Consider the following 17711-nt stretch of genomic DNA (forward strand, 5'->3'; position numbering starts at 1 on the left):
ATTGTGAGAAGAGCATGAAAAGAATTGCCCTAGTGTCTGTGATGGATCCTTATATGGGTCCCTGAGTCTATGAACTCTAGGAGATTTCTAAGACAGAGGACAGGAGGAAAAAGGAAGGAGAGAGAGAGAGAGAGAGAGAGAGAGAGAGACAGAGACAGAGACAGAGACAGAGACAGAGACAGAGACAGAGACAGAAAATCAATGAATGAATCAGGAATAAACAACAAAGAGAGGAAAGGAAAAGGAAAGAAAAGAATTTTGAAAACTCCCCTGTACCAGAATAGAGAGGAAAACTGACTGGTAGATGAAGACTTAGAACTTGCAAAAAATCATTTCACAACATGTGCAGTCATGGTGATACAAATGCATTTTAAAGCTATGGTATTATGTAAGACTTTATTAGATAAAATGATTTACTCTCTTTTAGTTACAATTTTTATTTCAAATCCAGAAAAGGCCTCCAATATATGAAATGGCAGCTCGTTCCTTCAATGCTCACTGTAAAACAAAAGTTACAGAGTGTTTGGACTTAAGAAATAATTCTATTGACCAGGATCATAGGATCAAAGGTGAGGGGGACACAACATCTGCCACAACACTGGAAATAACTGGGACTAGTGGGATCCAGGCACCCAGGAAGTCCACCTGAACAGTGGTACCAGTTCCTTCCTATACCTGGGCTGGTGCCCTGAGCAGACATTGGTCGTTAACTCTGTAGCCAGTCTCACAACACCCAGAGGAATGATCCACTCCCAGATGCTCTAACATAACCAGGATCATAGGATCAGAGGTTCCCTGAGCAGAACTTGGACACTAACTCCTCAGCCAGTTGCACAACACACAGAAGAAGCTTTACTCCCAGATGATCAAACATGCCCAGGACCACAGGATCCCAGGAGCTTGGTCACACCAAGATATCAGGTCCTAGAGGCAACCTGAATCGAAGGAGCTCTGACACACCCAGAAACAGGATCACAGGATCACAGGACCACAGAGAGATCTGAACTCTGAGAAGTTCTGACATAACCAGGATCACAAGAAGGATAGGATCCAGTTAGATATAGCAAAGGCAGGTAGCACTAGAGATATCCAGATTGCAAGAGGCATAAGAAACAGAAACCAAGGTTAGTTGGCATCATCAGAACCCAATTCTCTCACCATAGCAAGGCCTGGATCCACCATCACACCAGAAAAGCAAGACTCAGATTTATAATCACTTCTCATGATGATGATAGAGAATATTCAGAAGGACAAAAATAACTCCCTTAAAGAAATATAGAACATAGGTAAACAGATAGAAGCCTTTAAAGAATAAACACAAAAATCCCTTAAAGAATTACAGGAAAACACAATCAAACAGGTGAAGGAAATGAACAAAGTCATCCAAGATCTAAAAATAGAAATAGAAACAGTAAAGAAGTCAAAAAGGGAGACAACCTTGGAATTAGAAAACCTAGGAAATAGATGAAGAGTCATAGATGCAAGCATCACAAATATAAAACAAGGTATAGAAGAGAGAATCTCAGGTGCAGAAGATACCATAGAAAACATTGACACAGTCAAAGAAAAATGCAAAACACAACAAGCTTCTAACCCAAAATATCCAGGAAATCCAGGAAAAAAATGAGAAGATGAAACCTAGGGATAATAGATATAGATGAGAGCAAAGATTCCCAACTCAATGGGCCAGCAAGCATCTTTGAGAAAATTACATAAAGCTTCCCTAACCTAAAGAAAGAAATGCCCATGAACATGCAAGATGCCTACTGAACTCCAAATAGACTGGACCAGAAAATAAATTCCTCCCATCACATAACAATCAAAACCAAATGCACAAAACAAAGAAAGAATAATAAAAGCAGTAAGGGGAAAAAGTCAAGTAACATATAATGGCATACCTATCAGAATTACACCAGACTTCTCACCAGAGAAAAATTAAAGCTAGAAGATCCTGGACAGATATCATACAGACCCTAAGAGAACACAAATGTATATAGCCCAAGCTACTATATCCCACAAAACTCTCAATTACCATGGATGGAAAAACCAAGATATTCCATGACAAAACCAAATTTACACAATGTCTTTCCACAAATCCAGCCCCTCAAAGGATATTAATTTGCAAACACCAGCACAAGGAGGGAAACTACACCCTAGAAAAGGCAAGAAAGTAATCTTTCAACAAATCCAAAAGAAGATAACATAATTCCACTTTTAATAACAAAAATAAGAGGAAGTAACAATCACTTTTTCTTAATATCTGTTTACATTAGTGGACTCAATTCCCCCCAAAAAGACATATACAGAGTGGATATATAAACAGGACCCAGCATTTTGCTGCATAGAGGAAACACACCTCAGTGACAAAGGCAGACATTACCTCAGAGTAAAAGGTTGTAAAACAATTTTCCAAGCAAATGGTCTCAAAAAACAAGCTGGAGTATCCATTCTAATATCGAATAAAAACAACTTTCAACCAAAAGTTATCAAAAAAGATAAGGAAGGACACGCCATACTGGTCAAAGGAAAAAAAAAAAAAAAACTACCAAGAAGACCATCTATGCTCCAAATGCAAGGGCATCCACAACGATAAAAGAAGCTTTAACTTCAAAGCACACATCACTCTGCACACAATAATAGTGGGAAACTTCAACACCCCACTCTCAGCAATGGATAGATCATGTAAACAGAAACTAAACAGAGACACAGTGAAAATAACAGAAGATAAGAGCCAAGTGGATCTAAGAGATATTTATAGAACATTTCATCCTAAAGCAAAAGAATATACTTCTCAATACCTCACAGTACCTTCCCTAAAATTGACCATATAGTTGGACACTGCCCTCAGCTGGTACATGAAGATTGAAATGATCCCATGTATCCTATCAGAACACCATGTACTAAGGCTGTTCTTAAATACCACCACCACCACCATCATCACAAAAAAAAAAGCACACATACCATAGAAGCTGAAAAATACTCTATTAAAATGATAACTTGGTCAAGGAAGAAATAAAGAAATTAAGGCTTTTTAGAATTTAATGAAAATGAAGATACATCATACCAAATCTTATGAGACACAAATGAAAGTAGTGCTAAGAGGAAAATTCCTAGGTCCAAGTGCCTCCAAAAAGAAACTGAAGGGAACTTACAATAACAGCTTGACAGCACACCTGAAAGCTCTAGAGAAAAACAAACCAAATACACCCAAGAGGAGTAGAAGTCAGAAATATTCAAACTCACGTCTGAAATGAGCCAAATAGAAACAAAAAGAAGTATACAAAGAATCAGCAAAACCAGCTGGAAAATCAACAAGATAGAAAAACCCTTATTCAGACTAACCAGAGGGCACAAAGACAGTATCCAAATTAATAAAATCAGAAATGAAAAGTGAGACATAACAATAAAATGTATCTTAAAATAATTATTCTGTTTGTTGAGTATTAACAGTTGATCATATTAAAATCATGTTCTACCAAAACAAAAACAAAAAAGAAACAATTCTATTAATTAATAATTTTCAAAATTCAATTATAAGAAATCAGTAACTCAGTATAATGAGAGAATAAATTCATAATAATATTAGCTCAAGAAACATCCAGTGTAATCATTTCATTACCATCAGATTTGACATTACTTATCAAGAGGGATCTTTTGTCCCTAATCTTGAAATTAAGGACACCAAGCATATTTCTAATTGTCCAAATGAAGTGCATATTCATAGAATAGACTTGACAGAAAATTACCCTTTTTAGCTCAACTTATTAGAAGAGAGGTTCATGACCACAAGCAAGTATAACCCAGCATTAAAGTAGGAGAATAATAGAAGAGATAGTACAATATTAAAGGCAGCATGATGGTATGTTTTCATGATATGTTATGGTAAGTTTTACATGTGATATGGACTTGTCTAGCCTCTGTCACAAGGCAGGAAAGACTCTGGGGCCATACTTCAAAGTTTCCCTGGTGTTGGGAATCACATTTTGGGAGACCTGTCCTGCTTTCAGGGCCTCAATGTTCTGCAAGTAATGTCCTTTGTCTCTAAATTCATTATACTAAAGGATAAAGTCCAGGGAACTGTGGCTACATCTCTGGGAGAAGGAATGTGTTATGTGGAAGGTCAGTGATTTAACTGCTCTGCTTATTTCTCTATAATTACTCTTTATATAAAGATTTTTTTTTCTGGTGGTGGTGTTAAATCAGGGGATATACAAGGAAACACTTCTAGCACTGAGCCTTTTACTTTGCTCCTTAAAATTTATATTAATTTTAAGTAATATATACATATATATATATATGTATATATATGTGTGTGTGTGTGTCTGTCTGTCTGTCTTTCTGCCTGTCTTTCTTTATCTCTCTCTCGGTGTACATACAGTAATGTGTGTGTATCCACATATAATGCTATGGTTAGCCCACAAAATTTCACTTCACTAAAATGGCTGAAACTTCAATTGTGAGGTCACAGCAGTTTGGAATATGGTGACAACACATAATTCTCAGAACTGTGGGTCAGGACTGTAGTCTGCCCAAGACTTTGGGACAAACTGGATCCATTCAGGAGTCCTAAAGAAACGTGAGAAGAGTGTGAGAGGAGTGGTGAGTGGTGTAAGAGAGGAACAGAGTGTCCTTGGTCCTGGTAGCCCAACTAACCACCTGTTCTGAACCACTGATAGTCACTAGTTCACTTGAGGACCCACTAAAGGTCAGTAGAGGCTCTTTCTATCTTCTATGCTCTATGGTATGGGTTTAAATCCACACTTAAAGTGTACAGCTTACTTTTTACATTTATACTTTCAAAGTATTGTATATATTCATAGTATTTTAGAATGATTATCAACTGTCTTCCACAATAGAATTGGTGCCCTCAGTGAATTTCAGGTTCTGTTTCTCCCTTCTTGGTCCCCTAGAAACTACAAGTGTGCTTTCTATCTCTGTCAATTTGCCTGTCATAAGGACATTGTATGGAATAACATGGTGTTTTATCTTTTGTGATTGGCAACGTTCATGTACTTAATGTCCTCTAAAGGTATACATAGGAACATCATTATATTATCTATTGAATTAGCCTCTAATTTACCATGGTGCTCTTATTTGGATGTACCCTATCTTTTTGTTCCATCCCTGTACCCTTATCTGGAGGTAATATTTTGGGAGCTTCCAAACAGTTAAAAAGGTTTTATATAGTTGGAGGAAATTGAAATTAATCTTTGTTGTTTTGAAGATTTTCTCTTGTCCCTTTTCTACTTCCAGTACACCAGGAAGTGAGTAGAATCTGACCCTTGAACTAGCCACAATAATAACCTGCACAATATATCTAAACCAATCGATCCAAAGGTATGGACTCAAGTATATGAAAATATGGGGATATTTATAACATTTGTTATAGTCCATGCCACTTTAAGTGGTTTAGTCTATTTTAACCGCAAATAAACAATACAAATCAACAGAGGTATGTGCATTTGCTATGGTTAATTTAATGCTTTTCCAATTATACTGAGATAGATGTAAAGATGGAACATGTACAACATTAAAAACAATAATTAGAATTTCAACCATTCTTAGGCTATAATGATAAAAGTGATCAATCAACTCTCATGATTCTGAAGAATGGCATAGTTCTGTCTTTGTGGATCTCTCTGGTTTACTGTACCATTATTCATCTCTATTATTATCTCATGTTCTCTATCTAAGCAGGGGAAATAATCCAGGTGACTATTAAGGAAACATTTCCCAAAGTCTAGCTATCTCATTCAGATACCTTTCCATACATTATCCCATAATGAATGGATCCAACATCTGGTCCTCTTGATTACCTGTGTATATTCAGAGATGTGGGAAACAAGGAAGATGAACATACAGCTTAGTAGTTCAGGCAGCATACTGTTCATGCAGAGGATTCAATTTTATTTCCCCAAAAATATGTAAGAAGGCTCATAAGAAGTATGATTTGAGTTCTAGAGCCTCTGATGCCTCTTCTATCAAACAGTACATGGATTCACAGACGGAATTCACACAATATACAATTAAAAATAAAAGTAAATAAACGACAATAAAAGAAAAGAGCATTTTTGTACTTTCATAATTTTATCATGAATGCCTGTGGTTGTTTGCATATGTTTGTTCCAGGGAGTAACACCATTTGCAAGTGTGGCCTTGCTGAAGTAGGTGTGACTTATTGGAGCAAGTGTGTCACTGTCTGGGTGGGCTTTAGGACTTTCATCCTAGATGCTTGGAAGCTAGTCTTCTCCTAGTGGCCTTCAGATGAAGAGGTGGTACTCTCAGCTCCTTCTGCACCATGCTGGCCTGGATGATGCTATGTTCCTCCCTTGAGGATAATGGACTGAAACTCTGAACCTGTAAGCCAGCTCCAATTAAATGTTATCCTTATAGGAGTTGCCTTGGTCAGGTTGCCTGTTCATAGCAATAAAACCCAAACTAAGACAATGCCATACAATACACTTTTGTAATATTTATAACTAATATTAGATCTTCCTTACTCATGGTAAATACATGTGCACATATATCTGCACTTATTCCTGAGTGATTTCCCTATGCCAGATCTCTGTCACAACCTAGAGATGCCCCAGTGTAGAGACTACATAGTGATTTCAAAGTAAGTCTTTCATATCTAGTAAGAACATTCTCTAACTTTACACAAATAAATTCATATCACAGTAAAAAACTTGCTTACTCTATACTGAGATGGCTTTTGGTTGTAACATTTTCAGATTCCTCAAAGAGTTTTTTTGACATATGAAAAGTATTACAGGTAAAGAGTCTTTTGCTGTATATTAATGTTTAGGGTATATGCATGTATTAGAATTAATCTTCTATTATTTGAAACTATGTTTATTTTATTGATATTAATGTACTTTTTTCTGAAATTTATATTAAATATCCATGTGTTGCCTGGAACTTACTACATAGACTATACTGCCTTTGACCATATCTATTTTATCTCTGTCTCCTGGCTATTGAGTTTATAGATAAGTCCTTTTTCTTTTTGTAAAAAGTCAAGCTTGTGGAAGAAATATCTAAAAATGTAAGCATCCAGGTACTATAAGAAAGACTAAATGCTGCTCAAGGTTTTAGTTCAATCCATATAACCACAAAAGTAAAAACAAACAAAGCAAAAAAAAATAAATACATATAATTCAAGTTTCCCACATACAAAGCAAATAGAAAAAAGCTATCCTCAGAGAACTACCTACTGCATGGTTATCATTTTACAGAGCAGCCAAAATTTTTATGTTATGATGTTTGTTAATGCTCAGCTGAATCAACTAAATAAAACATATCTCTCTATGTGTGTGCTCGTGTGTGGAGTTATGGGTATGTGCATATTTGTGCAGATACACATGGAAGCCAAAGTTGCTTGGGACTGGAGTTTCAGGCAGCTGTGAACTAATTAATGTGAATCTTAAGATCTGAACCAAAATTCTTTGAAACAACAGATATTCTCCAAAACACTAAGCCATCCCTCTAGCTACTAATATATGCATACTTTTAAGGATGGTAGCACTATAATTATTTGATCCATAATAGATTATTTTTAGCTTTATTTATAAAATAGTATGTTCTTCTGGTGTATGAGATGTTAGAAAAATATTAATTCAAAGGAAAAAATTCAAAATCTCTCTATTCCTGTTAAATTTTATCTTAATAACTTACTTAATGCATATTCTTGTGATTTAGTTTATATCCATAATTACAGTGTGCAAGCTGTTTGTTTTATTATGTGCTCATTATATCCAGTAACTTGTAAATGATTTACTTTGGGTTATCAAATTGACAATGGTTATAATTAGAAAGAGTAACAATTTGGCACAGCCTGTCATGCATAGAATGGCTTAGGATACTATGTCAGGAGAATTTTTTAATATCAGGTTGCACTGGGATGCATTAGGAAGACTAGACTCTGAGTGACTACTCAGGAATAATCTGCAATAAAAAAATAAATGGGCTGACACGGTAGAACTTGCTTATAATTCTTGCTACTCAAGAAGCCAAAGAAGAAGGGTTGCAAATATGAGGCCAACCAGAGTGCTATAGTGATTTCAAGGCCTTTCTGGACAAGTGAGACTCTGTCTCTGAAAATATTAAATAAAGCAATGTAAGAGAACTCATAAAGAAGGTCTCACTTTCATATCTTGTTGGCAAGAGTACAAAATTTTAAAAATATTAAGTACACAAATTCAACTAGCTCAGATGTACCCAAAAGAAATGTGACCATAAATCAACAACAAATTTAATGTATGTTTCTTCATGTATACAACCATGTTTGTGTTAGATAATTCTTAGAGATACTACAAATATCTAAACTTAATTAGTGAATAGGCAAACTACAATGGTTTAACCCCAATAATGCTAGTTAGCAGAAAAGCAGAAAAAAAATCTTACATGTGCTACAACATGGGTAGACCTTGAAAACAGTATCTTATTAATTAATAGGATATAATAGCTTATGACTCCAAACTAACATGTTTCACGGAGAGACAGCACAACTGTCAGAAGTTAAAGGCCAGTAATAAGAACTTAATTAAGACACAGTCATACCTTGTCTAAAACAAAACAAAACAAAAAACAAACAAAAAACCACCACCACTACCACCAACAAGAAAAGATCAAGTTAAGTATCAAGTGTTGAACTCAAAATATTACACATTGTATATATGACCCACTTGTATAATTAATGTTATACAATTTTCATTATTTACTTATCCAATTGTCCCAATGAAGTAGTTTAGGATTTACTACTATTACAAATGGTGCATTAACGACTATTTTTAAGGCTCAATATTATAGTCATAATGATTGTGCATCTGGAACAATAGTCAGAAGTGAAAGCAGTAGTAAGGTGTACAATTTTTCAGGATCTCAGTATAAATGTGACCTTACAGTCCTCATAGTTTGCTCAGACTCCTCTCCCAGCAGATGATCTTTGGGACAAAGCCCAACCTTCTGAAACATTCATCACTTCTAGAACTTTTTCTTCAAGGGACACTGTCACAGGCCCAAGGAACCCATATGGATGCATTTTTCAGTTGCCCAGTGTTTTCAGCCACTATGCTCTTCCTGTACTCAATTGTCAGTTGCCATATCACAGACTTCACTTTGTTTATAAGTAGCATGGATCATTTCTCCATCTCCATGAGCATCCTATCATAGTAACAGTAGTTTTTACATGAGCCCACCTTTCCCTATCTTAAGAAAATCTTTGTGTGAATGTGGAAAATCAGCACTTACCACTATGACAGAAAATCCAACAACAGTATAGTATGTCACTGGTACATCTAATATGGTACATTTATTCCTTTGTCCTACTGCTGTCTTCCAACATTCTTGGTCTGAATAAGGAAACTCTTATGCATTTTATCATTTAGGAACATGTATAAGGAGATACTAAACAGTATCATGTATAATGGATTAGTTCTTTCAGGGATTATGCACATGGTTGTCATTGAATTAGCCATACTGTACTGTGTGTGTACTACAATTCCAATACAATAACATATGAAAGTGCCTAACTTATCACCAGCTTTTAATATGTCTTCCTGCCAGATTCTCAGGAAACTGAAAATTACACAATAGTGCTAATTGTAGCTGGTGCTGTGGCTTGGTGAAGTTGCATAATTTTCATTTGTATAGTATTCCTTTGTATAGTCAAGTCATCTTGATATTTGGAATTTAACTAATGGTTAAATAGCTTAACAAATTAGTCATTCTCAGGGTCTGTTTACAGCATTACTGAGATATCTACAGGTGTTTTCCAAAGACCTACAACCTGCTAAGGTGGTCTGTGATCAAAAATGTCCAAATGCCTCCTTTGAGCAATCTTTGTTTTTTGTGGAACTTTAATTTATTGATCAAGGTATGGGTTTTCATTCAGAAATAGTCTTGACTACTTGCTAGTTGGTTTTATGAAATTAGTATGGATACTGTCACTGTTTCAAAGAATTTTCCAATCATGTGAATATATCATGAATTTAAATAGTAGTGTCCATAAAACAAGTTTTGAAGAAACAGAACTGTCCAACATTCACTCTTACTCTGGGACCCCTATATTTTGAGAGGATAGAGTAAAATGGTGGACAGGGCATTGTGGCTGCCAAAACAATACTAATTAACTACCTGGCTTATATTAGAATGAATTTGACAACTTTGTTTTACTACTAAGCCTTGAATACCTTTTATAAAGCTCTGACCTCAATTTTTCATTTCATCTGTGTGTTGTGGATATTGTTCAGTATACATGAAATTGGTATATGATTATAAAGTATTATCTGAAAACCCCTCCCTCAGTTCATTATCCCACCCTTTCTTTTCCCTCTTGCTTGGTTAATTGGAGCAAATTAGGGACCTAATGTTAGTTTTCAGTAGGAATTATTACAACATAATATTTATTTGGTTTACAAATCTCTATCACAGTCAACTGTGATGAAGAGTCAGAGCAGGAATTTAAGCAGGAACTTGCTGGATGGAACTGAAGCAGAGACTGTAATCTCCATGGTTTCCTCAATAGGTCTTCTCATCCTACTTTTTATAACTCCAGGATCATTTACCTAGACATGACACTACCCACAGTGGGCTGGGCCCTCCCACATAACTCACTAAAAGAAAATAATCTTACTGTCTTGCAAATAAGCAAATATAATGGTGATATTTTCTCAATTGAAGTTACCTCTTTTGGGGTGATTCTAGCTTGTGTAAAGTTCACACAAATTAGTCAGCAGAACACGTCACAGAGGATTTATTTTTAATTTTACTATTATTGTTAAGATGGGGTTTTCAGAAGCTCATGGAACTTATGAAGTATAAAAATTATTGATGATATATACACAATTAAAATTTTACTGTAATTAATAGTTTTCCTAGTAAGTGAATACAGTAGAGGTGCTTATTTTACCAGTTATTCTAATCTACTCACCAGGAGTAATCTTCAAAACAGGAGACAGTGGAATCTTAGACATTAAAACTTAACTTTTAAATTTGGATTTCACAGTTCTTACAAAAAAGTTAAAATAATAAATAGTATCCATATGGCCTAGAAGCATAATGACTACAGGAAACTAGACATAGTTTTCCAAATATAGGGAGAAATTTATATGTCATTATTATTTTTCTCAATTCTGACAGGTATCTAACATTCATGACTGAAATATAGGTCAATGTATTATATAATATTTAAAACAAATATAATGGTCATTTAACTTCAAAATAAAATATTAGATACTTATTCAGGTTTAAGAAGGGCAGAGTGGCACATGCTAAAATCAGTCTTCTGAAGTGGAGCTTAAAGAAATATAGTCTCAAAATGTCTGAGAGCTATATGATAAGCCTTTCAAAAATCATAAACAAGATAAGAAAATACTGTATTGCTACTTATCCCACACCATCAGCTATCACATTCCTTACAGCCTGCATCTTACCCTTTTCCTGAAAGTATAAATAGCATTGGATTAATGACATTTCAAAAGATTAATTTTTAAAAGCATACATACATACATACATACATACATACATATCTTTCATGTATGTCTATGCATCAATTGTTTTCTTGTATCCAGAAAGGCTAGAGGAGGGTACTGAATCCCCTGGAAATACAGATACAGATGGTTATGTGATGCTGTTTTTTTGTGTTAGAAATTGAACCTAAGTACTGTAAAAGAGCTATTAACCACTAAGATATCTCTCAAGCCCCAAGATAATTTTCGTTATGTGTATGTATATGAGTCAGTGTGAGTGTATGCCATGTATTTGCATATACCCACAGAGAGCAGAGGAGAGAATTGGGTATTCTAGAGCAGAATATACAGGTAGTTATGAACTATATGACAAGAGTGTCTGGAACCATAATTGCATCCTCTAGAAGAGAGGAAAGTACTCTTAAGCTAGCGCCATCTAACCATCCCCATCATGACACATTTATAGCATCTTCTTTTTGTTAAGCAATATGGGAAACTTTATTTTAGTCCATTTCCATGTAATACAGAGTTGCTTTAAAATAATCTGAACTATAATCAAAATGTTTTTGCATGTGTCTTAAGAAGTTTTGCCTTTCTTTGCAGCTATAATCTCATTGTCCATAACATATGCTTGGATCTCTCTCTCTCTCTCTCTCTCTCTCTCTCTCTCTATATATATATATATATATATATATATATATATATATGAGTAATTAGCCAGGCTCATACTTCAAGTGTTGAGGCCTCCTCTTTTAGCAACTGCATCTATACATGGCAAGGATTTTTCTAAGCTAACGCCACCTCCATTGACAGGATAAGAATTATTTCCCAAAGATAGAGAAAGAGAAAGTGATGGCATACAAGTCTGAATCAGTTAGTTTATGAACAGAGAGTCACACTAATAAATACACAGCATACTAAAAGCTCGGAAAAGGTTACACATGAGAAAAGACAGCAAAGAAAATGCCACAGTCTCCCCCACAGCATCAAGTGTCAAGATATTCAAACGCTGATGACAGAACACAGGACAGTGAAGTCATTGGAATTTGATGACACAATAGAATTCTCAGAATTAGAAGAAGTCCAGTATTAAGCCAGACTCAGAGCTGATGGTAAAGGAACCTCAAAGGACAAGTGAGAGGACCCCTTTCCTTGTCAGCTCCACTGGACTCCATACCTGACTGCCCTGCCACATAATCTACCACCATCAGTGAGTTCACTTGAAGACAGTATCTCTGGTTAGTAGAGCTGTAGGGAACTAAAAACGGGGCCCTAGGGAAGGGGGAAGACCCACACCCGCCAGAGTTTTACTTATTGTCTGGTTTGTCAGGCGTGGGAGAGCTGCCATATCCTTTCTTCTCAGTCCTAGGTGGGCATTCAAGCCTCTGACCCACTCTCTTCAGGGGGTGGACAAGGGGCAGCCCTATCTGGGAACCCTGGAGCTACTTTGCTAAAGCCACCAGCGTTATAGGAGAGAGGGATGAGAGAAGAAAGGTTCCCAACACCTGCGAGATTGAGGGCAGTGGATCTTGACAGGAGTACAGGAAGGCCTTCTAACGGGAGATTAGAAACAGCTCATTAGGAGAAAACCTGTCCCATCCTCCAAGCACAGTGGGCCTTGCTGAGCAGAGACATTCTATGGTTTTAGAGCTTTATTGTCGAAAGGCAGGGGGAAAGAGAGAAGGTAGAAGAGAAAGACAGAGACAGAGACAGAGACAGAGACAGAGAAAAAAGAAAGGCTAGAGAGAAAGAGAGTAAGAAGGAGAGAGGAGAGGAGAGAAGACAAAGAGAGAGGTGAGAGGGGGTGAGAGTGAAGGGTAAGCAGTAAGAGAGTGAGAAGTAAGAGAGCAAGCAGGGGCTGAACAGCCCATTTTATGGTCTTCACTGTTGCTAGGTAAATGGGGAGGAGTTTAGCCTGAAGGTCAGAAGTTTGGGCATTGCCTATGTGACTTCTATCCATGATTCTATTGCGGGGGCTGTGGGGGGTGGTAACTTAGGCGGGAGCCAGAGTTCCAGGAGCATGAGGAAACACCTACCATGTCATGTAGGTGAATTATCACCACCTGAGTTCAGACCTCAGCTCAACTGGAGACCAGCCTGTCTGTGCATAGTCCAAAGTCTCACATAGAGCTTCTATTCATTTTATTTTACTTTCTGAATGATGAGGTTAAAAATACATTCCTATCAAAATTAACCTCTGATCATTTAAATGTATAGTTTCATAGCATAAAGAGAATTCATTGATGGGTTGTGAGATTACCAGTACTGTTTACCATCTTCTCCAAATAAAATTCTGACCCATTGAATGCCTGACTTGCCCTGTAACAACCACAATTGTGTATTATGATTTGATGGCTTTGAGCCCCTAGGGACTATTTTAATAAGATTCAAAGGTTATTTGGGATAACTTGATTGACTTATTCCATGTAACATCATGGTGCATAGCCTCATCCGTGTTGCCACATGTGTTCTTCTATCTGGTTGTGCTTTTAAAAGAGCTTCTAGACACTTAAAGTGTTATGTAGCTGGAAGATTTAGTATAAGCTTTGCCTTTAAGGATTGCACCTCACCAGGCATGGTGGCGCACACCTTTAATCCCTTTTAAGCACTTGGGAGGCAGAGGCAGGCGAATTTCTGATTTTGAAGCCAACCTGTTCTACAAAGTGAGTTCTAGGACAGCCAGGGTTATAAAGAGAAACCCTGTCTCAAACAAACAAACAAACAAACAAAAACAAAAAAGATTGCACCTCTTCCCTGGTCATTTGTGTGTCTCTCTTTCCTATCCACTATGAGGTCAATTACTATTATGACCTGCCCTCACATTCTGCCTTTTCATACCCACATATTGAAGAATCTAAGTATATCAACTGAAGAATTTGAAACTATAACACACACACACACACACACACACACACACACACACACACACGCACACACATACGCACGCACACACACACACTATTTAGGCTCCTTTTGGTTCCTTGAATGATTTCCTGAGGTGTGTTGCTCATAACTGAAAGCTATCAAACAGAGGTATTTGCATTATGGTGGTTCAATTTCATCATGTTGTTAAAACTAAACATTGTGTGAAAGGGTTAATATGTTCAACAGAACCAATACTTGAATTTTTATTTTTGACATTTGTCTCCATATTGCTGATAGTCTGCCCTACGAGTATATTACCTGTGAAAGCCATTTTTGGGGGCTTCAAATCTCTTGGCTTAGTGGGTATTATCCTTCATGGGTACTTTTTGAAACACCTTGAAATACAACCTTAAAATTTCTTCTTCTGGGCATAAGAAAGGGTGCATATGAAGAGAATAATTTATAGTTAAGGTGGCAATAATCTGAAGCATCTAGGCACATGATATCCATAGTTGAGAAGAGGGGCAAAGGAATTCATCCATTCCTTCTAACACTCAAATGTCTTTCTACAAGCATGTACACCTCAGTATCCCCTTCCTAGGTAATGGTGGTACTCTTACTACGAAAGCCTTCCTAATTCAAATAACGTAACTGAGATAGTCCCTCACAGGCAGTCCCACAGTTCAACCAAATCTAGACAATTCCTCAATTAAGAGTCCTAACCCAGATAAGTCTTAAATTGTTTCAAGTAGACAATCAAAACTAACCATCAAACTATGAATGTCAAATTTACAGCATCTGGGTAGTTTATAATTGCCTTATTATGAACATTATCTATGTCTAAAATTTTTTCTTATGATTTGACATGTTTTAAATATTTCAGTGAAATGCATTGCTTTTTGATAATGTATAAAATGTATTATATGGCACATACCAGAATAAGTCAATTTTCAATCACTTTATGAATTTCCATTTGTTTACTATCTTTCAGTTGCTGTATTGCACATAGCCAATGTGAAGGAAATTATAAAGAAGGTGAAAACTAAGTTTGCTGCAGGGTATGTAAAAGGGTACAACTGTTTTGTAAAGAAAATTCTGTAAATTACAAAGTACATTCAATACGTATTTGACATTGTATAGCCCTGCATTTGAATGCTTTATTATGAAAAATAACTATACAATACATCAACACAAGTTTATATATGCATGTTTATTCATATGGTACTATTTTTAATAAGTTTGGAGTTAGTGCAAACACCCAAGATGAATGAATGAGTAAGCAAATTTTGATACTTCATTATCCTGAGAAAGTAGTCAATATGAAAAAGGGAGAGCAAGCTTCTCTCACATGTTAGATATTGTTTACCCTTGAAAACATTATGTGAGTGATTTGATGTCATGTCTCATGCCCCTAATACTAGCCCTTGGGTGCAAAATTCAGCAGAATTTCCAGAAGTTAAGGGACTGGATGAGGGAACAGTTCCAGACCAGCCAGAGATATAGAATATTATGTCTTGAAAAATATACTAAATGAAAATGATGAGTCCAAAACATCCCACATTGACTCTATTATGGTACCTGGACCTTTTATTGTTGGCATATTTTTTAAAGAGTGGATAGAGCATGAATCATTTACTCAATTGTTGAATTTCAGTATCTCTCATTTGTAGACATACATATACTGTGATAACCATTTTGATGGCTCAGTAATTGTGACCAAATTCCATTGTGACTAGTCTAAATATCAGATGTGCAAATGTTATAAGATTAGTGGATTATGAACCTGTTTGGACATAATTTCCACAGGGGACTTCTCTTAGATTTTTCAAACCACATCCCCAGTAGCAGATCTCCAAAGCCAAGGGCCACTTTATCAATCATAATTCTTTGTTCCTGGTATAATTCCCCTGAGTAAACTGTCTGAGGTCTGAGAACCCATCCTCATTCTTACCTGTATTTCTTTGCAGTTGCTGAATATTCACTGTGATCATCATGTTAATCAAAAACCGTTGCAATAGCCAAATGGGAGGCTTTGCTTTGACAACTGTGGCTTGGCTAATTTGCTGTATCTCCATAGGCTTACCTCAGTGGCGTGTGTGGCACTTCCAAGACCCTGTGGTCTTTAAGTCTACCACAGCATTTGTTGGCATGTGGAGAGTCTGTACTCTCCAGTATGATGAGGACTTTAGGAATATGAGAATATGTCACCAATACAACTACCATGATACCTTCCTTCCATTGAATATCAGAATGATCCAACAATTGCTACTGGTCTCTAGCTTTTTTGGACTGGTTGGAAAAGTCACCACCATTATTGCCCTTTGGAATGTGTGTCAGGGGAGAGTACATAGAAAGGCCACTTACAATCCATTTGGTCTATCTGGAATTCTGAACATCATTTCTAGCAGCTTTATTTGCCTTGCCATATTGATTAATTATGTATCTATCATATTCCAGGAGGGTATAATATTTCCACCATCTTTCAATATACCTTCCCAGCCAGACACTCAGGAAATTGGAAGTGCCATGGCCTTGGCATTTATAGCTGCAGTTTTATTTCTATTAAGTGGCACAATTTTGCTTACTTCAAATTTTCCTGTAGACAAGCCAGTATGTTCTAAATATTAAAAGTAAATTTCTACTTTACATAACATTCAAAATCCAAAGTTATCTGTAATGAAGGAATGTGTCTACATAAATTTTCAAAGAACTCAATTTAGCCTTTGAGGAAAAATGACCATGTTGGTCTCTTATATTTTCTGTATTCTTGTTTGTTTCATTACTTCATTGCTGGATTATGGACTTTCAAAAAATAAAATCTAATCCATAATCCATTTTGTCTTATCAAATTTGTGTTTTATTTACTGTGAACAAAAGTTAAAAAATAGCCCTTCCGCTCCACTCAAGCACCGGGATGCCTTGCCAGCGGAGTCTCCCGACACCCACAAGGGCCCACTCAGGATTCCCCACGGGATCCTAAGACCTCTGGTGAGTGGAACACAGCGTCTGCCCCAATCCAGTCGCACGGAACCTGAGACTGCGGTAACTAGGGAAGCAGACCACCCAGGCCTGACCTGGGGCACAAGTCCCTTCCACTCCACTCCAGCACCGGGGTGCCTTGCCAGCGGAGTCTCCCAACACCCGCAAGGGCCCGCACAGGATTCCCCACGGGATCCTAAGACCTCTGGTGAGTGGAACACAACTTCTGCCAGGAGGCAGGTTCGAACACCAGATATCTGGGTACCTTCCTTGCAAGAAGAGAGCTTGCCTGCAGAGAATACTCTGCCCACTGAAACTAAGGAGAGAGCTAGCCTCCCAGGTCTGCTTATAGAGGCTAACAGAGTCACCTGAGGAACAAGCTCTAACCAGAGACAACTA

The 17711-nt window shown here is 36.8% G+C and overlaps 1 protein-coding gene across 3 annotated transcripts; it reads left to right on the top strand.

Annotated features, from left to right (window-relative positions):
* The first annotated feature begins 4509 nt into the window (after window positions 1-4509).
* Cldn34b4 (claudin 34B4) lies at window positions 4510-17166 on the top strand. Of its 3 annotated transcripts, none has more exons than XM_006528213.2 (3): window positions 4510-4705; window positions 15325-15391; window positions 16301-17026. In XM_006528213.2, the coding sequence occupies exon 3, from the start codon at window positions 16326-16328 to the stop codon at window positions 16959-16961; it is 636 nt and encodes a 211-aa protein (XP_006528276.1). In that variant the 5' UTR covers window positions 4510-4705; window positions 15325-15391; window positions 16301-16325; the 3' UTR covers window positions 16962-17026. The 3 variants fall into 3 exon arrangements, with proteins under 3 accessions (XP_006528276.1, NP_001028971.1, NP_001343325.1); NM_001033799.2 differs by lacking the exon at window positions 4510-4705 and adding an exon at window positions 12537-12706 and having other exon boundaries at window positions 16301-17166; NM_001356396.1 differs by lacking the exon at window positions 4510-4705 and adding an exon at window positions 12537-12678 and having other exon boundaries at window positions 16301-17166.
* Window positions 17167-17711: the final 545 nt, after the last annotated feature.

The sequence above is a fragment of the Mus musculus genome, chromosome X (assembly GCF_000001635.26).
Source record: "Mus musculus strain C57BL/6J chromosome X, GRCm38.p6 C57BL/6J".
NCBI classification, from domain to species: domain Eukaryota; kingdom Metazoa; phylum Chordata; class Mammalia; order Rodentia; family Muridae; genus Mus; species Mus musculus.